The sequence below is a fragment of the Fundulus heteroclitus genome, chromosome 10, assembly GCF_011125445.2.
Source record: "Fundulus heteroclitus isolate FHET01 chromosome 10, MU-UCD_Fhet_4.1, whole genome shotgun sequence".
NCBI lineage: Eukaryota > Metazoa > Chordata > Actinopteri > Cyprinodontiformes > Fundulidae > Fundulus > Fundulus heteroclitus.
This window is the reverse complement of record NC_046370.1, coordinates 8,770,548-8,795,441: the sequence shown is the minus strand read 5'-3', so window position 1 is coordinate 8,795,441 and position 24,894 is coordinate 8,770,548. Positions and strand designations below refer to the sequence as shown.

The window sequence follows — 24,894 nt, the reverse complement described above, 5'->3', positions numbered from 1 at the left end:
TGACCTTCTCTTTGAAGGTCTGCAATATTATTTCAAGAGAGGACCACATGAGTGGAAGTACTTGGGATTTAACTCACATTTCTCAAGCAAACTGATTAAAGTCAAAGGTACATCTCACCCCATGGCTGACCCAAGGTTTTTTTGTTTGACGGTCTTTTCTGCCACTTTGTGTTACTAAAAGTAAGTAAAGTTGTTTTAAACATTTTGCTACAGTACCATAACAAACTTTAGAGTATTTTATTGGGATTTTTACATCAACACAAAGAATAAATTAAGAGTGAAATGAAAGAATAATGATACACAGTTTTCAATATTTTTCACAAATGAAAAACTGAAAAGTGCGGTGTGCATTTAGAATAGAATTCAATTTATTGTCATTGCACTGTCACAAGTACAGAGCAACGAAATGTGGTTTCTCTGCTTTTAACCCATAACCCTAGGGGAGCAGTGGGCTGCCATGTGCAGCGCCCAGGGAGCAATCTGGGATTAAGGGTCTTGCTCAGGGACCCAGAGTGCAGGCGCTGGGGATTGAACCGGGTACTTGCAACCTTCTCTGAGTGCAAGCGCGCTGCTCTAACCACTCGGCCAGCACTCCCCCTGTATCCAGGGCCCGTTTCTCTGAGACAGCTAAATTAAAGCCAGTGCAACCATTTGCCTGTAGAAATCCCATATTTAGTGAATAGAGTCCACCTGAGTTTAATTTACTCTTAGTGGACAAACAGCATCATTAAGACTAAGGAACACAGCAGACAGGCCAGGAATAAAGTTGTGGAGACCTTTACAGCAAAGCTAAATTCCAAAATAACATGCTGAGCTTGGATACTTGGTACTTTGTTCTTTTGTACTTTGTGTGATTTTCTACTCTCCACCACCTTTCTGTGGTCACTTTGACATTGTAGACTGGTGTGCTGACGCAGCAGTTCCCTATGGGCAGGCGCGCTCCTGAAGCTTCAACAATGGGCACTCCACATGCCCTTGTCCTCAATCCCTCTTTGACTAAAATACAATGGACGCAATACTGCTTCTCAAAAACTTGAACTTTCTCAGATCTCTGTTTCACTTGGTGAGCACACCCTGAGCAGTGGGTGTGCAGGAGATGCCAAGCTTCCAGCTGTTTTGAGAAGGCTGCACATGTACTGGTGATGGCACGATGGTACAGAAGAGATTTAGCCCCCACCCAGATTCATTTCTAGCAGACCATAAGGCTTTTTATGTACCGAGGGAGTTCTCCTCATTTGTTCTGCCTCTGTTTACGTTCAAGAGGCAGAAAAACAGCAAGCAGAGCTGATAACAAAGGGTGAGAGAAAAAAACAACATCATTGTTTTGGGAGATTTTAATAGCGCAAATCTCTCCAATGAACTTCCAAAATACAGACAGCATAGTCAGTGTCCCACCAGTGATAAAAACACACAGAACCACTGCTTCAGAGCTTTAAAAAATGCATATGGTGCTTTCACCAGAGTTGCTTAGGGACTTTCTGATCACTGTCTACTTCATCTCATTTCAAACTACAGGCAGAAATAAAAAAACTTCTGCCCATTTAGTTTGGACTAATAGATAGTAGAAGGAGGAGTCAAAGCAGATGTTACAGGACTGGTTTTATAACACGGATTGGAGTTCTTAAAATTTAACACACTGACCAGAATGAGCTTGCTAAAACTTCTTCCATCAGTTTTTGAGTGAACGTGTGTGCAGAGCAAAACCTGTTGGACATACAAAAACGATAAACCATGGTTTATTTCACGTCTGATGAAGCTGTATAGGACCAAACAAAGTCAACAAAGTTGACCAAGGAGATCAGGGGAACTAAGATAAGGTACAGTGAAAACCTAAAAACAACCCAGCTTGGACATCAGTTGGGAACAGTCTGAAAAACATTGCTAACTACAGGAGCCTGTCCCCTCACACGAGCTGAATCCTCATCTGGCAGATGAAGTTTTAAAAGCAGCTGTTCACACCTTCCACCAACTCGTCCACATCTCACTCTGACAAGAACTCCCCTTGAAATAACTACTGCAACATATTAACTCTAGTTGTCGAAATCAGAATCAGAATCAGAATCAGATATACTTTAATAATCTCAGAGGGAAATTGGAACAAATGTATGCCACACTTTTCAGATTTTTTATCTCTAAAAAAAAAAAAATCTAATATATTTTGCAAAATATTAATGGATTGCCTATGCCCCACTAGTTGCACTCTGACTCCAGCACAGGGGCACAAGCTGCAGAAATGACTAAACTCATCATGACAACATGATTATGAATCTATGGAGATTGTCCTTTGTGCGATAACAAATTCCAAGTTTGGAAAAATATATACATTTAAAATGAAAACAAAAACCCCCAACAGCCTTAAAAAGGATTCAATCTACAAACTTTGAAGCCATCAAAACAAATTTAAAGGAAGGTTTAATCTTGATAAATGTTTGATAATTCAGGAACTCCTGGGGAAACCCCGCTGGCCTGGAGGCATTCTGAAGCAGCTTAGTTTTCTAATTCTGCAGACAACTGCAGCTGATCCAGAACGCTGCTGCCTGCGTCCTCACTAAGACTAAGAAAGTAGAGCACATCACCCCAGTTCTAAAGTCCCTACACTGGCCACCTGTATCTCAGAGAATAGACTTTAAAATACTTCTGTTAGTCTATAAATCCCTGAATGGTTTAGAACCTATATACATCACAGACTTGTTATCAGTGTATCAACCATCCAGACCACTCAGGTCTTCTGGCTCCAGTCTACTCTGCATACCCAGAACCAGAACTAAACACGGAGAAGCAGCATTTAGTTCCTATGCTCCACTTATCTGGAACAAACTTCCAGAAAACTGTAAAAGTGCTGAAAGCCTGAGTTCCTTTAAACCTAGATTAAAAACCCATGTGTTTAGGATTGCCTTCGACTGTTCTAGTCAAACAGTTTTAATGAAACATCATTAGTTCAACTTTGTAGTCCAACAGTTTTTAATGTTTCATTTTAGTTTCTTCTATTCGCCCATGTTCTATGTTGTTTCTACATTTTATTTCTACTTGCTTTTATTCTGTTTTATTTTCCTATAATTTAATCATGTAAAGCACTTTGCATTGTCTCTGTACTGAAATGTGCTATATAAATAAATTTGCCTTGCCTTGCCTAGTTTGCTTATGCCCCTGGCCGGCTCTGCATTTTCCTCTACTGGCAAGTACACACTGCATTATTCATTCTGATGCTCAATTCCCTGTAGGTTGAGCAGGAGCCTTTTGTAGTTTCAGATCCAAAGCACACAGCTGCCTGAGAAAACCTCTGTTTGGAAAAATCCACCTGCTCTCTTTGACCTTGTTGATGGCTTCCAGCAGGGTGTAGGCATGGTAGATCATGAGGTAGGCCAAGACCAGCGAGGCCGACCGGCTCACTCCAACTGCACAGTGCACTAAAACACGAGCTACAGAAGAAGAAAATAGATTAAAATGCAGGACATTGTTGTCATTCTCTTAAATAAAATGTGAAACTGATGCAACTCTACTACTACTACTACTACTACTACATTATTTATAATGCACCTTAACATAACAGTGACAAAGTGCAGTACAATAATCAATAAACATTTAAAATGAAAAAAAAAAAACATTCCATTAGTCTATAAAAATGAATAAAAAGGAGTAAGTATCAACGTGTGTTAAAAGTCAAGGAATAAAAATGTGTATTGCGAGTTTTAAAAGTGGACAATAAAGGGGCACTTCTAATATGAAACGGCAAAACTTTTAGTGGCATGTATATTGGACTGTCGTCAGCATAAAAATGAAAGGAGATTCCATGTTTCCTGAGTATTGAACCCAAATGAAGCAAATAAAGATAAAAAAGCAGGGGACCGAGGCCGGAGCCGTGGGGAACCCCATAATGTAAAGGAGTGGATTAAAATTCAGCTTTTTCTAATAGACATGGTTCTGTCTGAAAAATAAGAACCATTTTAATACGGTACCACTAAAACCAAGTTAGTACCGTAAACGAGATAATAAAATATTGTGGTCCACTGTATCAAAAGCAGCGATTAGATCAAGCAAAACAAGAACATATATTCACCCAAATCATTTGCCCTGAATTTGTCATTAAAAAGTCTCACTAAAACAGACTCTGTTCTTGCTGAGTTTTAAAACCCGACTGAAAAACCTCCACAATCCTATGCTCATCTAAAAAGGGCTTGACCTGGGAAAGGACAACTCTACAGGTATTTACCACCATTTGTGTTGAGTGAGGTGTGAATATACTCTGCAGCCGGAAAGAAATAGCGAGAAAGGTCAAAAGTTGGCGAGTCATCAGCAGGGACTCCATAATATTCCACTGTGGCGCCATAAAAGTCATGACTCCCCTGACAGTACATCCTCCCATGAGCTGCGTTCACAACGTGAGTAATTCCCAGCTTCCACAGACTGTAGCGGTCGTTAGCAACGGACCTGAGGAGAAAGCAAGCTGTCATGGTATTTGCAGACAAATTGGATGAGAAACAAATGTTGTGAAAGTTATCACTTACATGTCCCCGATGAAGAGGTTTGGCCAAACTTCATCCGCGTGGTTCCCAAATCTTTTACCGCCATACAAAATCTTCTGCAGCTCTTTTAAAGAAGTGTTGACACAGGGAACTCCACTGCTTTTATCCTGCATGTTGATAAATCTTGTCTAAACAAATATTAAATCTGCACCCACAAGAATAGTACTCCAGAATCTAGCCTTTTGGATGATTTATTCTCTAAATTCCCTGAGGATAGGGAATGCATTTCTAAACTGTTGAGGCTTTACTACAGCCATGTTGGTACTGACAAAGACAGGTGGCTGTTCTAAAATTAAAACACTGACCTATTTTTTGAAAGTCAGGTTTACTCCACTGTGATTAATTACTTGCTTTATTGCAATAATAAAAACATAAAAAATAAATGCGCAACAGAATACATGAATAGTTACTAGTATTATTTAATAAAATCATAAAAAAGCATTATAATGCTAGATCAATTTGAACAATTCTGTGTTTTTATTCTTTTATATTTCTTCATTAAAGAAAAAAAAGAAAACAAAGAAAAAAAAAAACAACACATTACATCTGTAGACATTTATCTCAAATATATAAGTAAGAAAGAAGAACTTTTCCCTTCAAGTCTAACTTTTAGCTAGCTGCATGGCAAAAGCCAAACATCCTCTGAGGAAATGTTTTGTGTTCAAAGGAGCCATAGGTTGAGCTAGCTGGTCACAGTGACAAGAAGAATGAAGGGATTTGATGAGGTGAGGCTTTTAAACCTGAGAATACTGTCCCAACTGCTATAAGCATGGTGGTGGCAGTATCATGCCGAGGCTCACCATGTCTGCCAGTAGAAACTGGTGCATGGAAAATGTTTTTGGAATAATAAAGGAAATTCCTTAACTTCAACAGATAAATGGTTGAAACTTGAACTTGACTTCCGACATGAATACTAACCCAAACAACAAAAACAGTAGATTTTGGAATGAATAAAACAGAATAACTTTTAGCCTTTCAACCTTACTGAAAAAGTATGGTCACATGTGAGGAAAAAACCAACCAGTTTAAACTAATCATACCAATTAAGATATTCAGTTAGTATGGGTGTGTGTGATTTCTCTTTAAGTTGTTAAGGCAGATTCAAGCAAATATTATTGGGAATGTAGGATTATATTGGAAGGCTGTGAGAATTAGAAAAAAAATCATCAATAAATTCTAACTTAATTCTTGTTTTAAAAGTAATCAGAGTTTATTATCAATATTCCAAATGTCGGTAAGTTGTCTTTCGCCTGAGATTTTTTTTTGTGTGTGGACATTTTGTTTTCTTGTTTTGTTTTTGGTCTGTGTTAAATTCGAAAAATACAAATAAATTAAGAAGTTAATTGAATTTGTTTGTTGTATATTTATTACAGCCCACATAAAGAAGGATTCAAACACATAATTAAAAATATCCATTTTAACATGAAATTTACGCCTTCAATGTCTGAATAGCACTGAGTATATAATAACATGAAGATGCAACAGTTTGTGTAAGAGTTCCAAAGGAAACCAAAAATTTTATTACATAGTTTTGTTGTATTTATACAGTATGATACATAGTTAAGGTTTTCAAGATTCTCCCCATAAACTAACGCTGAAAACCAATGCAGTACCCAGTGCGACCACAAGATGTCAGTGATGTTTAACTTAAACTGAAGCTCCTTTTTTTTTTTTAAGTGCGCAGCTATTCTGCACATTAGCGCACTGGCTTGTCAACAGTAAGCTAGTCGCTCAGCGCGAATCCTGTCCAAAAATGATTTCCACCAGGCCAGTGTTGTCGCTTCAGGCTCCGCGGACAGAGTGTCTATTATTTTTCGAGAAATGCCGGTTAGTTAGCTAGCTGAGTAAAATAAGCTCCGTGTTGTCTTCGGGTGGATTCCCAAACCGGTGAGTGAACGTTGAGGACATTCGCCGAGCTAGCTGCCGTTTAGCGCTAGCTAGCTCGTTTAAGCTAGGGCAGATTTCTGGCCAGTAGAGGAAACGAGGAGGGTGGCAGGGTTTGTTTTCACGTCTACGCCAGACAGGATTGTGTTTACATACAACCTGAGAGGCCGGTGTGAAGGTTACGTGATGCTGTAGGAGGGAACCAGCGGAGCAGCAGCTCCTCTTCATATTTGCTCATCACTGATTTGAGCTGATGTGGGTGGATGATTTAGACGAGCAGAGTCACTGAGCTACATTATCCTTTTTTTTTATATTAAAACCTGGGGGTAGAAATGTAACGATTTATAGATTTTTAAAGTGAATTTGCTGTTTTAGTACAGCTGAAAGCAAATGCATGCTAATGATTCTTAGGATAATCTGGCAGTTTTAGGGATAAGAATGTTTTGGGGTGTAAATTCACTGCCTGTGGGAATTGTATTACATTTTTTACATAAATTTTTCTTGTTTCCAGGAAACTGCACATTATATTTCCTCTTGTACACTACGTATATAAGCAAAAAATAATTAGAATTTAAGAGAGATGCAGTATTCCAGAAATATGTACGGTATAATTTGTCTCTGTTTGATTTGAAACCTGTGAAATGATGTGATTTGAATTAATAATAAACGGCTTAATTTCAAATTCAATTTCATTTAAAATCTTGGCAAGAAATGTCCAGGAATGCAACAGCCAATCGTCTTTGATTATTCTGCAGTTTTAGAAATAAAGTATCAGTAATTGACTTTTTATAAGCCTTCAGTAACAATTCAATTACATTTCAATTCAGTTTTATTTATATAGCACCAATTCACAACACATGTCATCTCAAAGCACTTTAAAAAGTCAAATTCAATGAAATCATACAGGCAAATGGGTCATAAATGTTCCTATGTAAGGAAACCCAGCAGATTGCATCAAGTCTTGACAAGCAGCATTCACTCCTCCTGAAAGAGCGTAGAGCCACAGTAGACAGTCGTCTGCATTGTTGATGGCTTTGCAGCAATCCCTCATACTGAGCAAGCATGAAGCGACAGTGGAGAGGAAAACTCCCCTTTAACAGGAAAGAAAACGTCCAGCAGAATCAGGCTCGGTGTGAACAGTCATCTGCCTCGACCGACTGGGGGTCTTGATTTTTTAAAAAGCCCCACTTTGCCTCCTCAAACTATAAGTCATTCTCGGTGGAGCCCATTGTGTATTCTTTGATTCCAGGAGTAACGATGTATAATTTGATTGCCCGATATTTATTTATTTATTTATTTATAATAATAATAATCATAATAATAATAGAACATCATTGATCTCACAATGGAGAAATTCACTTCTGCATCTTAACCCATCCCCTTGGGGAGCAGTGGGCTGCCATGTGCGGCGCCTGGGGAGCAATCAGGGGTTAAGGGTTTTGCTCAGGGACCCAGAGTGCAGGCTGTGGTGATTGAACCCGGGTACTTGCAACTTTCTCAGAGCGCAAGTGCGCTGCTCCAACCACAAGGCCACCACTCCACCATTTATTTTGTCATTTATTATTGTTATTTTTCCAGTACATCAAATGCTCCAAAAACATATGCTTTTGGTGTGTAAATGCATTAGAAAAGCATGTTCTGATAAAAGGGTATTGTGATCATGTGCTTGGACCCATAACGGTGAATAACATTACACTAATTTTAGTTTTCTGTAAGATTTTAAAAACTCACTCAGTCAAGGAGCAGCATTTTGTGTCTTTTAAACTTCAGGAAGAAAAGAAAACAGATTATGCGGGTCAGTCTGGTTTAAAGACACTTGTTAATAAGCATCAGCCTGTAAAAATAACCTGATAAGTGCATTCCTGCTTCTCTGACTTGTTTGATGTTGCAAAGACAGTAAAAACTTTGCTTGTTTAAGAGTACTGATCTTAGCTAAAACAAAAACCCTGTTCACTCAGAAGCATCGTCGTTTCAGATTCTGGCGTGAGGAGAAAATGACCCAGCTCAGCGTCCGTCATTGGGCGCCGAAACACGTTGCCAGGTGGCTAAAGGAAGAAGGCTTCTGCGACTATGTGGACCTGCTGTGCAACAGGCACCGGCTGGACGGCACCAGTCTGCTGGCCCTCAGCGAGTACGACCTCCGCTCTCCGCCGCTGGAGCTCAAGGTGCTGGGCGACATCAAGAGGCTGATGATGTCCATCCGCAAGCTGCAGAAGCAGAACATCGAAGTGCTGGAGGAGCTGGGCGTCCCTTTCGACGGCCTCTCTCCGTCGAGCTCTGGAAGCAACCTGGAGTGGCTGTGTAACGGAGACGCCGGCAGGGACTGCGACAGCACCGACACCGCCCCGGTGGGGGAGGAGTACCAGCAGTACACCAACGGGAAGTACAAGCAGCAGACGAGACGCCTCGATCCCGAATGCTGGAAGACGGTGCTCAGCTCCGTCTACGTGGTGTTTGTGTTCGGCTTCACGTCCTTCGTCATGGTCATAGTGCACGAAAGGGTGCCGGACATGCGCACGTACCCGCCGCTGCCTGACATTTTCCTCGACAGGTTAGTTCTCACTAACCTGACAGAAGCCAGCTGCATGTCTCGCTCAGCCTAGCTTCACTCACATACATCTGGGACATCGCTCATTGAAAATGATTTCCCCAACCAAATTTTTGGTCTGGCCAATCAGGACGCAGGGCCGGTGTTTCGTGGATGTGACGTAGTGGAGAAGCCACCGTGAGATTCCAACAACAATGGCGGCTCGCATCGAGGAAGCAAGCGTTAGCATTGATGCTGCTATTTCTTCCGTGTTGTCCAATCTATCTGATATTGTTTCATTAAAAGAACATCAGAGAACGGCTCTGAAGGCTTTTGTTGGTGGAAACCATGTTTTCGCCCTTCTCCCTACCGGATTTGGCAAGTTTTGTTTTCCGGGGCGCGTACGCGGGCGCGCAATGCGGACGCGCCCCGGAGCGGTTAGCGGTTAGCGCGAACCATTTTAGGAGGCCTTTAGTCCTCGACGCGGTCGGCCCGGGATCGACTCCGACCCGCGGCGCTTTGCCGCCTGTCTTCCCCCTCTTCCTGTCAGCTCACTGTCAATAAAACGCGTGCCACTACAGTGTTTCCCACAGGAATTTGCTTATGCGAGGCGGACCGACTCGCGGAGCGGGGGCGGGTGGACGACACGTTTTCCGCGGCCGCCTCGCCAAGATAGCGCTGCGGGAAACCCTGCACTAGAGCCGCAAACACATAAAAAAAAAAAAAAAAAAAGGTTTTCTTTTTCCTGCGTCGGTCTCATCAGCGTCACGGGTTAGCTTCGGTGTGAGTGGTTGAAATAGCACGTCGATAAAGATGACAGACAAGTGGCTTATCCAATCATATGCAAGGAGTTTTGATAAGGCCCAGCCTTCAGTAAAGGCAATTCCTATGGCGGTGTCCCAGATGTATGTGAGTGGAGCTAGGCGGAGCAAGACATGCATCTGGCTGTTGTCAGGTTAAGTTCTCACACCCCTGCAAAGAAAAAACAGGGATGCAGCTGACCGAGCGAAGCAGGAAAACGTATTCTTTATGACAGCACCGCGCTACTTCCTTAATGAGGGTTTCTAAAGTGGTCCTCACAAACTCCTAATGAGGAAACTTGGCTCCAAAGAGATTATGGAGCGCTTTTTTTTTTTTTTTTTTTCCTCCACTGACCTAGTTTGGGGTGTGACCTGTTGTTTTCATGGAATGACTCGGCCTGATCAGAGGACAGCCTGATTTCAGGGATTTGCTTCATAGTGTTTGGGGAAGTAAAGCATGCTGAAATCAGTCGTTGTTGTTGAGCAGAACCTTTCCTCATATGATTCTCATCTCATTGAACAGCGTAACTGCTGTTCAATGATAAAGGTTCCTCAGAAAACGTTGATGGAAATTTTCTGAATATTTGAATATTGGTCGAAACCACTTTAAAAGATTACAAAAGCTTGTTTCCTTAGAGGCAAAATATAAAGAGAGATTTTTGAATATTTGGTGAGGACTTAGAGATGAGGCACCTGACTACACAGGGGTCATTGTTTATAAGTTAAAGGTATATAGTTGCGTTATATGCTTAAAAAAAAGACCAAAAACCGTTTGATCATGATAAAATAAAGTTATATACACCAAGTCTCCATCCTGATAATGTTTTAATGGTCCTTTTTGTGGAATAAAAAATAGCTCCAGGGCCGGGCTCGATTAGCAGAAATAAACAGACGTGGCGGCATATAGTGACGGTATCGCAGAACTATTATAATGCCTTTTTGCTTAATTAATAAATAAAAATTAAATAATGCTGGACTGAGCCTGACCCTCTGCGATGCAGGAAAGCGGCAACTCAGGGTGATCAAAGACCAACCGTTATTAATTAAATAAAATGATCAACAGCAACTTTAACAGCCTCATATCAGAACGTTTACTCACGTCAGTAAACTCTACGGTCACATCTTAACCTCGGCAGGTTTAGCGCTTCAGTGCACAATGGTTAAACTGTATTCCCAGTGACATTCCAATCTTTTCCCTCTTGGAATCATATTTTTTTTTTGTGTTTTTTTTTTTTTTTCACTGGATCTTGGACCATTCTTCATTGTTTCGCTGGGAGATGCTAATAGCTGTTAGCCGCTTCCTTGTTTTAACCCCTGCTGTGCATGCAAAATAAACACAAAAGATTTTATTTACTAACAAACCGAGCAAAAACAAAGCATAAAAGACCAAAATAACAACTACCGTAATATAAAAAAAAATATTTTTTATGCAATCAGAGTGAGCTACTGACGTGTGAATAAAAAAAAAAAAAAAAGTCAAATAATGCGGCTAAGTACCTTTTAAATAGCTTTTTGAATTCGCCTGTAATGTTTGTTAAATCTCATGAATGTTTAAAATCTAACAGGCAGTCATTTCTGTTTTCTCACATTAAATCAGACAGTACTGAGATTTAGATCTTTTGTTGTTGTGCTGATAGTATGTCAGGTTTTTTTTTATGCTGGTTGTCTGTCGTGTTAGAAATCGCTCTTCCACTTTTCAACAGCGTGCCCAGGATACCATGGGCCTTCGCTATGGCGGAGGCGTGCGGCGTGATTCTCTGTAACATCTGGCTGCTGGTGCTTCTGCTGCACAAACACAGGTAATATGATCAGCTTAGCTACCCAACAGTAACAGTAATCTTCACAAATATCACATTATTTATTGCTAATGTAACTTTATATTGACTTAGTTAACTTAATCTCTGTTCATTTCACGTTTAGCCTTATTTAACTCCTTATTTGTTTTTTTTCTTGGTTCTTTTTCTGTTGTCCTTGTGTATGAAAAGTACTCTGTAAATAAAGCCTTGTTGACTGATATGGGATCAGACTCTAACTCCCTGTTTGATGACCTGCAGGTCCATCCTTTTGCGCCGCATGTGCAGCCTGATGGGGACCGTCTTCATGCTGCGGTGCGTCACCATGTTTGTCACCTCCCTGTCCGTGCCAGGGCAGCATCTGCAGTGCACAGGAAAGGTAAAGGTGGCACATTTTTCATCCGCAGTTGTCCTTCCCTTAGATCAGAAAATATGTAATTGTCTCACTTCCTCCGTCGGCGTAGATGTACGGCGACTTGTGGGCCAAGCTGCAGCGGGCTGTGGCCATCTGGAGTGGTTTTGGGATGACCCTGACCGGCGTGCATACATGCGGGGACTACATGTTCAGCGGCCACACCGTCGTCCTCACAATGCTTAACTTCTTTGTCACAGAGTGTGAGTGGCTTGTATTCGTACGTTCATGCTGACCGCTTCAGAATTTCTTTAGCGTTTTTCTTCTATGCGAAACGTATTTTAAAACGGTACCCTCTGTAATCGTTGGCACCCCTGTTAAAGACGTGTAAAAATCTGTGAATATGGATTCATTGATATTTAATCTCTCCCGAAAGAAACTGATACTGTTGTTTTGGATCATTATCCTGCCGAATTGTCACAATTATGACCTGTTTTCAGTAAAGAATAAACCGGAGTTTTATATTTTATTTAAAATCTCTTGCTGTCTTGGAGAGTTCACGATGCACTTTGTAGGAGAAAAATCATCACAGATCCTCCACCGTGCTACAAATGTGGAGATTAGAGGCTTTAAAATTAAAATCGCAGATGTTTCAACAAAATTTGCAGCAACAATATTTAAGAGGAAGGACAAAAAATATATATACTTACTAAATTATTTTAAAAATTGTTTATCAAATGATTGAATGCTGCTATTAGGAATGCCAATATTCATTAAATCTACAAATTAGTTTGACCTTATACTGGAGTGTAGCACATCTTTAAGTTAATAAATTTTAAGCAAAATTATCGTGGCAAATGTAAAGTACACACCCTGTAAATATTAGGGTTTAATGGATTGTTGGTCATGCCTTTTTGACTTCTCTTTACAAGCCTGGTAAAAACCCAATCATTTATACGTTAAAATGGGGCGCTTCTGTCTGTCTGGCCCAGGGCAGCTGTGGCTACAACGTAGCCCACCAACGTCAGCGTGTCAGTGAATGGCTGAATGCAGTGTCATCAGGACGTACCATTTACCATTTAAAACCTTGAAACTGATGGATGTATTTTATTTTTACCTTGATGGTACCCACCTGACAAAACTATTTAATATTTACAGAAATACAAATAAGCTTCCAAATCTTTAGGAGCCAAAACGATACACTCTACCTGCTACCTTACATGACTGCAAACGACTGGGGCATAAGTTGATGTTCCAACAGGAAAACAACCATTAAAAAATACAACCAGAGCTGAAATAGGATGGTTTACATGAAAGCTCATTTGTGTTTTGCAGTCGCCCAGTCGAAGTCCAGACAAACTCTGTGGCAAGACATGACAATTCGTTTTTTACAGACTCGTAACCTTTTTGATTGTGCTTTAGCTATTTTTCAAAGAAAAAAATGGGCAAAATCTTTATTTTCTAGATGTGCAAAGCTGATAGAGACAAAAACCAAAAGACTTTTTAGCCAATGATGACCAGAGGTGCTTCCACAAAGTATCCACTGGGGGTGAAATAAAAAAATGCAAGTTAAACTTTTTTCACTATTTCTCTTCCAGTTTGAAGCATGCATGGGTGGCATTAACAATGAAGCTCTTCTTCTCGTCCTCTCAGACACTCCACGAAGCTGGAACTTCATCCACACCTTGTCTTGGGTCCTCAACCTCTTTGGGATCTTTTTCATCCTGGCTGCCCATGAACACTACTCCATTGACGTGTTCATAGCCTTCTATATCACTACCAGACTCTTCCTGTACTACCACACTCTGGCCAATACCCGGGCATACCAGCAGAGCCGGCGAGCCCGTATCTGGTTCCCCATGTTCTCCTTCTTCGAGTGCAACGTCAATGGGCCCGTCCCCAACGAGTACTGCTGGCCCTTCTCCAGACCGGCCACGCTGAAGCGAGTGATTGGATAACAGACTGCATCATACCTGTTTTTTCTTTTTGGTTTTTTTGTGTTGTTTTGTGAAGTTGCCAACCAAGGAGGCTTGTGACATCCTCGACAAAGACACTCGATGTGATTCTCACGGTTAAACCTTAGTTTTGGAGCTCGCCTCTGAAGTGCTTCTTCATATCAACAGTGTTTAGGTAGATAGTGGAAAACCTACAACAAACTGAAACATTTTGTGTTTAGTTGAACACAGTACACTAAATTCTTTTTTTTCCTCAGAAAGGGATATAATTCTGTGTAGCATGGATTGCTTTTTAGTAGCTTTCTACAGAATGCAGTAAAATCATTTTTTTGTGATCTTTACAAACATATAATCAATGCCATCTGCATTTTTCTGAGGTCATATTGTTGTTCACTACTGTTAACACAGCCTAATTTCCTAGACAGGATAACCTCTGAGACAATGTCATAATCAGCCAAATACTTGGAAAGAAAACGATTTTCTTTGTCCCTAAAACATGTCTTAAATATTTCTTCTCTTGCCAATTAAGAGCTTACACTCTGTAGAAATGTTTCCATACTCCTGCTGCATATCGGTGTAGTTTTAGGTGAAAGAGATCTCCATGCACTGTAAATTAGAAAACTAAGACCAATTTTGTGCTTTCTCCAGTGTTGTTCCTATGACTTTAATCAGTGCTAAACTGGTTCTTAAAAGAATCATTAATGTATTTGTGTATATTTATTATTTTCTAATGTCAATAGATATTTTTGTACTCTCCCTATACATAGTTGCTGACATGTACATGGAGATATGTTTACAGCTGCTTTGAACAGGGTGTTTAGTGTAGACTGATTTCTGCCGTTTCATTGAGAGAAAGTTGCCATTGTTGTCATTGCAGCTTGTTAGAAACATAGTGGATTGAACAATCCAAAATATTCTTTCATTCAGAAAGGTTGTGTCCAACGCCTCTTTTTTTTTTTTGATCAGTTGTTTCTTTCATTAAAGAACTAGAAAAACTACAATTTTTTTGTGTCTTTATCCATTCTACAACATTTTAGCATGTTAGACATTTTGCCAGCTAAGAGAGGGTGTGAACGACAATTTACTTAGTCAATGTACTCTTACCCGGCCTATCGGTTTAGGTTTAGGAAATTGTTGTGTAAATTAATAATACTTTAAATATCTCCACATCTTTATCCTTAACTTGTCATTGTGGGTTTCCTGGTTTCATGATGTTTGCAAACACACTTTTTATTAAAATTTTATTCAATCGACCGTTGGAGGTGGCTGGTTAGATTATATTTGGTGGGTTTGGAGTAAAGTGGCTGATTCTGGTGGATGTTGTAGATCTATTGTAGGTTAGCAGGGTTGGTGAGCTGATAAAGAGAACAATGGCATCAGTATTTTTGGAGTAACCCATCTACTATCGACTTGTTTACCTAAATTGTTTTCAAGAAAACATTGATCAAAATATATTCTAAAGTTCTTTCCTAACTATAGATGGTTATTGCCTCCACAACTCACCACCTCAGCAACTGTTACACGTTATACAATTTATTTCACACTTCGGTACTAGAAAGCAAAGTCAAAAATATATATTAGCTGTTCGGATTCCTGTATTAAACCTAATCAGGTTACATTACACGGCATTTTAAATTCAGTTCAAAAACCCACATTTTAATGAAAGCATTTTGATTTAAAAAAAAAACAACCCAACCCAAAACAACAAGAAGAAAACCCAACAAATGATAAATACGAACATTTAATAATTATCTTTTAGTAAGCAAGCTAAAAACGTGAATCTTTCCATTAGCCTAAAAGGCTACATAAGTAGCATGTTGGTTACCATGGTAATTTAGACATCCTATCGCTGCCTTTTTCCTTCACGTGCAGACCGTTTTACAAAAAATAGATGAAAACCTTTACTTTTTATTTTGCAGTACTCGTAAAATACATTCCCGAATTAGTAAGAAGAATGGCAATAAATCGTTTTCAACTCCAACTGATTTTCGTCAGGCGCTGAACAGACAGCTTTATTCCAGGGTCCTGCGGTGACGAGGTCAACGGGGTGTCTATGCAGTATCTCCTCCATATCGTCCTTACACCGGCTGGCTCCAACCTCTGCTAATCCCACCGTGGTAGATCGAAGAGCCCTAATTCTCGGTAAGTACTTCGCTGCTTTGCCTTTCTTTGCTTCCATTTGAGCACCGTGGGAACCGGTTATCCAATTTAGTGGCTGTAAAACGCCCCCCGGCTCACTTTCTAAAACTCCTTCATAACACAAGTGAGCACGACGTTCTCTGACTGCCAGCCACCATGGGGCGAACGTTAGCTACACGCACGTCGAAAGTGAAAATGGTCCGAATAAACACACCCTTGTCGGATTAATTTGGACTTTTATCCTCCATTAACGTAAATTCAACGCAGCTCTGCAGTCTGTTGCTCTGCCTGTCGTAAAAATCCCAGCTGCCGTGCCGTTTCACCTGCATGGAGAAACTAGCACATTGCAAGGTGTGACTTTGTATTTATGGCAGCCTTTTTGGTTTAACCTTGACTGCATGACTTGGTCTTTTAGCTGCCAGGTTGTACTGACAGTCCAACTAGATTCAAACTATTTTATTCATTTATGCTGGGAAGCTTCGTATAATCATTCATCTGTGCATTCTCATTGCTTTCAATTTCCACTGTGAATGTTATGTTCCCTATTCTGTTATTGTTTTTATATATTTTGTACACGCGTCGATGTGTATTATTGGGACAAAAGAGTAACTTATTGCAGAATTGTGAATTAGGCCTGAACAGACAGGCCGGGCGAGGAGAGCATTAATCAGAGACGCAGCTAAGAGGCCCATGGTAACTTTGGAGGAGCTGCAGAGATCCACAGCTCAGCTGACAGGACAGCTATTAGTCTTGCACTCCACAAATATGACCTTTAGCGGCAGAGTTTCAAGATGAACGTTATCGTTGAAAAGGAGTTACGAGTAGTCTCTCGTATGGAGTTTGCCACAAGCCATAGGGAACATGAACTACGAAGCCGTCACATAAAATCTCAATAAAAGGCATTTTGTTTAAGCTTCTGGTTGGATCATAACACAAATGTGGAAAAAGTCCAACGGGTATAAACACGACTGTTCGGAAGGCACACAAGCAAACACTGTGTACAAGTGACACCTCACCCAAGCCGGTACCCTCAGCACCATGGATGTAACATTAGTGTTTCGCAAATGTCATGAGGGCTGCTAAATTCCTCTGGAGAAGACCCAGAAGTTGTCTTTGTGTCTTATCGAACAGACTTTCCTTGGAAACTGCACAACTCTTAGCAGTCAAAGAGGGCGTAACCCAATATTGGTCCATACCGATGGGAGTGGTAGCGCCACGTGAGGCATTACGTTCCTTGCACAACATGTTAAAACACAAAACTCCTGCAATTTACATGTGAAGCTTACTTGGATCTTATCCAAGTTTCACTTGCAGCACAGATGCAAACGAAGTCGAAGCCAATGGTGTGTAGCTGCAGCACAGAGCAAGGCAAGGCAAGGCAAGGCAAATTTATTTATATAGCACAATTCAGTACAGAGACAATGCAAAGTGCTTTACATGATTAAAATATTGGAAAATAAAACAGAATAAAAGCAAGTAGGGATAGTGTAGAAACAAAAAAGAACATTTGAAAACAGTAAAACATTTTAACTTGAACATTCAAAGGCAATTCTAAACAAATGTGTTTTTAATCTCGATTTAAAGGAACTCAGGCTTTCTGCACTTTTACAGTTTTCTGGAAGTTTGTTCCAGATAAGTGGAGCATAGGAACTAAATGCTGCTTCTCCTTGTTTAGTTCTGGTTCTAGGTATGGGCCACGAGCAATGCTTAGGGATACAAATCTAAACTTTATGGCATAACTGAAGCCCAGTTGGAAGAAAATTTGACAGGCGATGGGATGATGGGCGCGTGGTGTTTAAAAGTTTAGGCTCCTTCTCTATGGCGTGCTGCAGTCACCCAGCATCATCAACACTGAATCCTTTGACAGTATTATAAAGGTGTGATAGGTGTGACACCTACTGGACAAAACTAAAAACAAACTGTTTAGGTTATTTTTAATTCAAAGAAAGTGATCCATGCTGTTGATGTATTTTTATAATCTTGTAACAAAACTGGAAAATTCTCAGCATTTTTTAATGATTTTTTTTTTTCTTTCTTTAAGGGGAGTTTTTCATTCACATTTCCCATTTTCCCTACAGACATAATGGCAGTTCCTCCAGCATATGCGGACCTGGGAAAATCAGCAAAGGATATCTTCAATAAAGGATATGGTAACTAGAAGCAAGATAAACGTCTTTTCAGCAAGTCTGCGCCGTTTGCAGCTGCTCACTGTCGCTGTCTTTGCAGGGTTCGGGATGGTTAAGCTAGATGTGAAGACCAAGTCTTCAAATGGAGTGGTAAGATTGACTTTCTGTAGGATGTTTCGGTACCACACACTTAACACTTATTGGCATGCCCAGCTGTCAGTACTTTGTGTAACCCTTTTCTTTAAATGGACTGTGCTTAATTTTCTCCCGTACTATTTCGCAAGGTTGCAGCATATAGCTCATCTAGATCATCCTCTCATGCTCTCTTCAGCTCACCCCAGACTATCTCTATAGGATTTTGAACATTATTCTGTTGCAGTGGACACTTATAGTCGTCACAAAGTCATTCTTAGTTATTGGATGTAGGTCTGATATACGGAGCCTTGTGTTAAACTCTAACAAGGTTCAAGGTGAGTGCTTTTAAAGGTAAAATGGGCCCCGAGCATCACAGATCCTCCACTGTACTAAACGCTGGGTTTTATGTGTCTTGCCAGAGCCCACATGTTGTTTTTTGTTGCTAAAAAGCTCCATTAGTCTCATTTGACCAAAGCACACGGTTCCATTTAAAGTCTCAGCAGAGTTGGGTAAATGCCACATGGTGATGTTTGGTTTGACTGTAGGACTGAAAAAAAGGCATATTTCTGACACTAAACTTAAACCTAAACCACCATTTTTGATGCTATTATGAAGTAGCAAACTGCAACTCCCAGCATGCAACACAGTTGGGATGGCCCTGATGGAGACCTTATCTCGTTACCATGGAGATGAGAACGGCCAGATATATAAGCCCACCGGACCACAGTCCAGCCTTCTTTTTTGTGCAGCGGCAGCTGTGTTGAGAAGACGTTGATTTCTGTGTGCGGCACGCACGTGGTCCGTGATTAGATCCTCGGCTGACCCAAGCTTCGCAGCATCACTTTTCCCCTGTACCCAATCAGGGAGGTCTTGACTTTAAAATTAACATTAATTAATTTTTGATCCAACTGGAAGCTCCGTTATCTTCCAGAGATCGACAAGATCCGCTCGTTTTTGTTTTGGCCAAACAAATCGTCGGAGAAGCGCCCAGCACATACACGGTGTTTCCTGCCCCTCAGTGAACTTTGCCGATCCCACTCGAAACACCGAAGGAAACCGACTGATGCTGGGTCATGTATCATCAACCTCCTGCTGGAACAATACCAAGTAAAGGATCCCCCCCCCCTTTTTTTTCCCCTCTTTTTCCACCCAGAATGTGGTATTTGTCGAAGCCTTTGTCTCAACTGGTTACCGCCTTTCGTTCAAAACCCGCCGTCACGCTAGGCTGATGAGTTAGCTGTGATCTCGGAGCCGCCATCTTACGCACGACACGCATAGTTGGAGGTCATATGTCGTCACAGTCGCCATCTTGGGTGGGACACCGAGTAGCCCGAGGCTGTTAGCCGTAGACTGTTGTGAAGTCACATTAACTGATTCAGAGCTATTTAGCCAGTACCTCAAAGTCCTGACATGTTGATTGTGATGGTTGATGTGCATTGATTAAGCATTGCTACCTCTCAATTAATACATTTTAAGAGGTTTTCTTTACATGTTCTAGTGAGTAGTGTTTTCTAGTATTTTACTAAGCAGAATAATTACTGTAATGGAATTATCAGTTTAATAAATAACTTGTGAAATAGTAGGTGTTTGTGGTTATTTTGAGTCAGAAATTGAATGGTCTCCAAGAATTACCGAATTATCTCCTTTTGAGTTAATAACTGAATGAAGTGCGACATTTTCATTGGCTTGTGATGAAGGAGTAATGATTAAAACTCAATTTGCAATTATAATTAAAGTTGTCAATGTTTGCTGGACAAACCTAACCCAGTCAACGATTGGTTAGATAGCCCCTTTTCCGGTATAAATAAGCTAATAACTGCTAATTAATAAACCAATTGTTAGTACTAATTGTTAGAGGCTTATAGCCCTTGGTCACAACCAAATAATTTTGTTATAGCTATCTTTGATTTTGAATTATATATTATTAAACTAGAACTGCCAATTATCATTAATAATAATCTTCACGATCAAAGAGGTGTAATTGCATAACGGTGGATATTCGGAGTATTATGGTATGCTGTGTCACTACCTGATAGGACCCCTGAGCTGTCTACAAGAGTGCCTGACTGTAATGTCTAAAATAGAAGTGCATTCATGTAAAAGGCCTCCATATATTCTGGTGTACTTTGTGTTCTCGAGGCGGACTCAAAGCGGACTCTGCACATACAGGTACGTGCAGAGCTAATTCTTTATGACCGTGTTCGCGGTGTCACACTCTAAACGTCTCAGCGGCAAGAAGTCTTTACATCGAAGGTCTTTACAAGGACACATCACAGTCCCTCTCTGTTCTCACTGACAGGTGGGAGCCTGCTGGAAAAGAAACGGCTCTAGGTGCTCAGCTAGCTAATCTCACATTTTACCATCCGTTCCATCGCTTCATCCCACTGGCAGAAAGTGTGGGAATTGTAGGAATTTCACACAAGAAATGTAGGCAACAGTACACTCGACTATAAAGGATAAAACATCCGTGGAGAGTCAGCGCAGAGTCCGTCAAGCTTACAGTATGCGAACAGTACGCTTGAGTATGTGGGAGGCTTTAGACAGCCCACGCCTAGAGTACACGCTAGCAACAATAAACCTAGTAAGTTAATTCAATATAAAGTTATGTTTATTTTGGCCTTATGTGAGAAACAGGGCAGTGTTATCCAACTACTCTGTCCTCCCGACAGAAACGGGTAGAGAGCTGTGTACGTTAAGGGGCGGAGTGATATTACACACTTGGGTAAAATATTTAGTGCGCCTTATAATCCGGTGCGCCTTATGGTCCGAAAAATATGGTAAGAACCTTGAAACCATGACACCTTTTAGAAAGTAACTTTTAATTTAGAAAATGCTCTGGAATGTGTAGGACGCTAGGGTTGCCAAATAGTGTTGTACTGAATGAACACTATTTGCCCACTGAATTAAAGTATTAAAAGTTTAATACAGTTTTATCCATATTGACATGATGGCATCGCACAGTTGCTGCAGGTTTGTCCACTGCACATCCATGATGCCAATTTCTGTTCCACCTCATCCCAAAGGTGCTCTATTGGATTGAAAGCTGGTGACTAAGGAAGCTGTACTCATTTTGAGCTCATGTACTTTAGTCTTATTAATCTCTGCTAATACAGCTTTAAAACAAAAACACTTTATCTTTCAGCCTTGAAAGATAAAGAAACTTTCCAGTCTGTATTATCTCCAGTTTGTATTAATTTCCTCTCACGCACTTTTCAGGAATTTAAAACGTCTGGCTCATCAAACGTGGACACCAGCAAGGTCACCGGCACCCTGGAAACCAAGTATAAGCTAGCCGAGTACGGGCTGACCTTCACAGAGAAGTGGACCACGGAAAACACTCTGGGGACAGAAGTCTGCATCGAGGATAAGGTAAATGGGCAAATGTTACTCCTCCAACCAGTTCAAAAGTGTTTTAAATTACTCATGTGCAGATTCTCCTTCTTACAGATCACCAAGGGCCTGAAGCTTCAGTTTGAAACTACGTTTTCACCCAACACTGGGCAAGTAAAATTTAATTGGATCTAACTCGACTCGGCTTCTGTTCTCTTCACGCCCGGTGTTCAATTTCTGTTATATTTCCGCAGGAAGAAGAGCGGTAAAGTCAAGACGGCATATAAACGGGAATTTGTCAATGCCGGAGTGGACGTGGATTTAGACTTCGCGGGTCCTACTATCCACGGAGCGGTGGTGGCCGGATACGAGGGATGGCTCGGTGGCTACCAGATGACCTTTGACTCGGCCAAATCAAAGATGGCTCAGAGCAACTTCGCTGTTGGTTACAAGACCGGGGACTTCCAGCTGCACACCTTTGTGTAGGTCTCAAAATTAATAGTATCTTTTGAAGTATCACGTTAACATGTTGTTGTTTTTTTTTTAAGGTGTAGATAGTTTAAGGTTTGTATTTTCAAGTTGTACAATGCATTTTGTTTCTCCCTCAACACAGAAACGATGGTGCAGAGTTTGGTGGATCCATTTATCAGAAGGTTAATAAGGACCTGGAGACGGCTGTGAACCTCGCCTGGACCGCTGGCAGCAACGCCACTCGCTTCGGGATCGCTGCTAAATACCAGTTAGACTCCAGTGCCTCCATATCAGTAAGTAGACCATTCCTTACACCTCTAAGAAATGTTCAAATATTGTTAAAAAGGCAACATGAATGTTGTATATAGATTAATTACAGAGTGATATATTTCAGGCTTTCATTTGTTAATTTAGATGCTTGTGGCTTACATGTAAGGCAGCATATTAGGAAAGCATCCAGTGTTGGATATTGTTGGTGAAATTCACAATGACAATATGACTCGTGATAAATAAACCCTGACCTAAACAGTGTTAGGCTCTCTGCTTTGGATTCAGAGCAGACTTAGACCCCAGATAGTGAGAGGACAGTCCAGCTACTGGGGAAAAAATAAATACATTTATTATTTCGACATAGACAACTTGCTTGTATTGAAAACGTTGAATTTGGCTTTACCTGCTGCTTTGGCAAATAAACTGTTGTAGGTTCTTGTTGATTTTACCAGATCATTATAATGACCTACTTAAAAAACAAACTGTTTCTGCAATAAACAAATACCACCAAATCTGTTATTGGCTCAGAGAGCCTTGCTACATGTTATATAAAGTTGGCAGATTTATGCTGTAGTTCAAATGGCAATAAATGCTAATAAATTTGTCACAGATCTCTACTCAGATGGTGAAAACCTAAAAGTCAGTTTCTGGAAAACGTTATTCCATAAGACAAATGAAAATTATTTCTAAAACAAATTTTATAGCCTACAAGATCATGGTGAAGACTGACTTAATAGTTAGTAATTGACGCAAGCCACAAAAGGGGCAACCCACAGAAGGGTATCGCTAAAAAGAATGGCTGGTCAGAGTTGCTTCCAAGCATGTTTATGGAAAGTTTAGTGGAAGGAAAACATGATGGAAAAGAAGTGCTCCAGCAACAGGAATAACTGCAGCAGGACTTGCTTGACCTCACCGACATTGAGTAGCTTTGCGACATTGTCAATAGGAAGATACAAGACAATGCATATGAGCTGAAGGCTGCTTTTAAAGCAACCAGTGCTTCCTGCACACCTCAGCAGTGCCACTGGCAGATTACCTTCATGCCACAGCAGTATTGATGCAGTGATTCATGCAAAAGTAGCCCTGAACAAGTATTGACTGAAAACTCGGACATTAAAAATCCTTTTCTTTAAATTGGTCTTTTGGCGGTATTCTGGGTTTTAATTTGCTGTCAACCGTTTAAAACAAAGCCCTGACCTTACTGTCCACGTCTGTGTGGTGGCTCTTCAGCAGCACACACCTTGTCGATATCTCCAAAAACCTGGAATTGACTTTGCTGAACAATCCTCTGAAGTCTGTGGTCATCACTGTTACTTGGATTATTTTCTACAACAGTTTTTCTTTCGACTCCACTTTTCATTAATATATTCCTGCATGCAGCAGTCTGGACAGCCAGGTTCTTCAGAAACAACCTTCTGTGGGTTACTCTCCTTGTGGAGGGTGTCACTTCAGCAGTCTATCCCATGATTGTGTAGGCCATAATATTCCTGTAGCTAAAACAATTTTTCATATTGTAATATTCTGTTTCTAAGAAACTAATTGTGGTTTTCCTCAGCTGCAAACTGCAAAGAATTTAACCAAATAAACCAACATCTCAATAATACTCAGATTTCTTGAGACATGCCAGTCTTTGATCTGGATTTAGCTTTTATTTGAAATAAATCCAGACAATTTGATGCTTTTCCTTCAGGCTAAGGTGAATAATTCCAGCTTGGTAGGAATTGGCTACACCCAGACTCTTCGGCCTGGTAAGAATCACGTCAAAACAAGAAATGAATAAAACCACCTCTAAACAATTGTCCCGTCGTTCAACTTCATTCAACCGTTTCTGCAGGTATGAAGCTGACCCTCTCAGCACTAGTGGATGGGAAGAACATCAACGCTGGTGGCCACAAGCTCGGTCTAGGCCTGGAACTGGAGGCGTAAAGACCCCGCCCCAACGTTTCCTAAGAATATCAGAAGATTCTGCGCGCTCGGAGACAGATATTTTAACGACGAGGCCAAACAAAGTAGAATCCCAATATACAGACGCAGAGGAGGCGGAAACAAACATTTCCAACTACCTCCTGTCATTGTGATTCAGCCACATGTATTTATTTATCAGCTACTCCCCCTTCTGCCATTTCACCCTCAATAATGAAAAAAATAAATAAAAAATGCCCCCGGCTTCTTTAGTTTGACAATCCAAGAGTGGTTTTAAAACCTTAATATTGTGCTGAAATGCCATTATGTAGAATGTACAACTGATGTTGTTTTGCACAGTAGATTATAACTCTTATTTAAGATCTAATATTTGCATATTTTGGAGATATTCTGGTAGCATTAAAATGCCCGGTGGAAGTTGCTGCTCCTCACTTATATTATTTCCAATAGAGCCTTTTATTGTGCTGTATCACAATTTTTAGTTAACATTACCGAGTTCTCCTTTAGTTGCTCAGCGGTCCTATCATACATTTTCCCTCATTATGAAGCTACTGAAAACCGGATTGAACCACCACTTCTCTTCCTGTTCAGAGACTGCAACACTAATCAGTGAGCAGTCTGTATGTTGGCGTGTGTCTACCTTCAAAATAAAGTCCTGAAATCAGC

At 40.6% G+C, this 24,894-nt stretch overlaps 3 protein-coding genes across 5 annotated transcripts; 2 read left to right on the top strand and 1 right to left on the bottom strand.

Annotated features, from left to right (window-relative positions):
* Positions 1–3,065: 3,065 nt before the first annotated feature.
* Positions 3,066–4,778, bottom strand: LOC105928201 (dual specificity protein phosphatase 13). Of its 2 annotated transcripts, none has more exons than XM_021317966.2 (3): positions 4,506–4,778; positions 4,211–4,428; positions 3,066–3,419 (listed from the first exon to the last, which is right to left on the bottom strand). In XM_021317966.2, exons 1-3 carry the CDS (start codon positions 4,634–4,636, stop codon positions 3,208–3,210), a joined length of 561 nt encoding a protein of 186 aa, XP_021173641.2. In that variant the 5' UTR covers positions 4,637–4,778; the 3' UTR covers positions 3,066–3,207. The 2 variants fall into 2 exon arrangements, with proteins under 2 accessions (XP_021173641.2, XP_012720802.2); XM_012865348.3 differs by having other exon boundaries at positions 4,214–4,428.
* Positions 4,779–6,200: 1,422 nt separating this feature from the next.
* On the top strand, positions 6,201–14,831 carry LOC105928244 (sphingomyelin synthase-related protein 1). 2 transcript variants are annotated; one of them, XM_012865411.3, is made up of 6 exons: positions 6,201–6,410; positions 8,383–8,958; positions 11,438–11,533; positions 11,789–11,906; positions 11,992–12,142; positions 13,345–13,443. In XM_012865411.3, exons 2-6 carry the CDS (start codon positions 8,402–8,404, stop codon positions 13,356–13,358), a joined length of 936 nt encoding a protein of 311 aa, XP_012720865.2. In that variant the 5' UTR covers positions 6,201–6,410; positions 8,383–8,401; the 3' UTR covers positions 13,359–13,443. The 2 variants fall into 2 exon arrangements, with proteins under 2 accessions (XP_012720865.2, XP_012720864.2); XM_012865410.3 differs by lacking the exon at positions 13,345–13,443 and adding an exon at positions 13,533–14,831 and having other exon boundaries at positions 6,203–6,410.
* A 1,003-nt stretch (positions 14,832–15,834) lies between these two features.
* On the top strand, positions 15,835–24,892 carry LOC105928230 (voltage-dependent anion-selective channel protein 2). The gene is made up of 9 exons (XM_012865389.3): positions 15,835–15,976; positions 18,052–18,123; positions 18,200–18,249; positions 21,451–21,603; positions 21,682–21,734; positions 21,819–22,046; positions 22,178–22,328; positions 23,996–24,053; positions 24,140–24,892. Exons 2-9 carry the CDS (start codon positions 18,057–18,059, stop codon positions 24,229–24,231), a joined length of 852 nt encoding a protein of 283 aa, XP_012720843.1. The 5' UTR covers positions 15,835–15,976; positions 18,052–18,056; the 3' UTR covers positions 24,232–24,892.
* Positions 24,893–24,894: the final 2 nt, after the last annotated feature.

Coding starts and splice junctions, on each gene's coding strand:
- LOC105928244 (XM_012865410.3), top strand. CDS start 8,402: ATGACCCAGCTCAGCGTCCGTCATTGGGCGCCGAAACACGTTGCCAGG. Junction 8,959..11,437: donor CCTGACATTTTCCTCGACAG/GTTAGTTCTCAC, acceptor ACTTTTCAACAG/CGTGCCCAGGATACCATGGG. Junction 11,907..11,991: donor ATCTGCAGTGCACAGGAAAG/GTAAAGGTGGCA, acceptor CCGTCGGCGTAG/ATGTACGGCGACTTGTGGGC.
- LOC105928230 (XM_012865389.3), top strand. CDS start 18,057: ATGGCAGTTCCTCCAGCATATGCGGACCTGGGAAAATCAGCAAAGGAT. Junction 18,250..21,450: donor CCAAGTCTTCAAATGGAGTG/GTAAGATTGACT, acceptor CGCACTTTTCAG/GAATTTAAAACGTCTGGCTC. Junction 22,047..22,177: donor TTCCAGCTGCACACCTTTGT/GTAGGTCTCAAA, acceptor CCCTCAACACAG/AAACGATGGTGCAGAGTTTG.
- LOC105928201 (XM_021317966.2), bottom strand. CDS start 4,636: ATGCAGGATAAAAGCAGTGGAGTTCCCTGTGTCAACACTTCTTTAAAA. Junction 4,429..4,505: donor AACCTCTTCATCGGGGACAT/GTAAGTGATAAC, acceptor CTTTCTCCTCAG/GTCCGTTGCTAACGACCGCT. Junction 3,420..4,210: donor CTCACTCAACACAAATGGTG/GTAAATACCTGT, acceptor CTTCTTCTGTAG/CTCGTGTTTTAGTGCACTGT.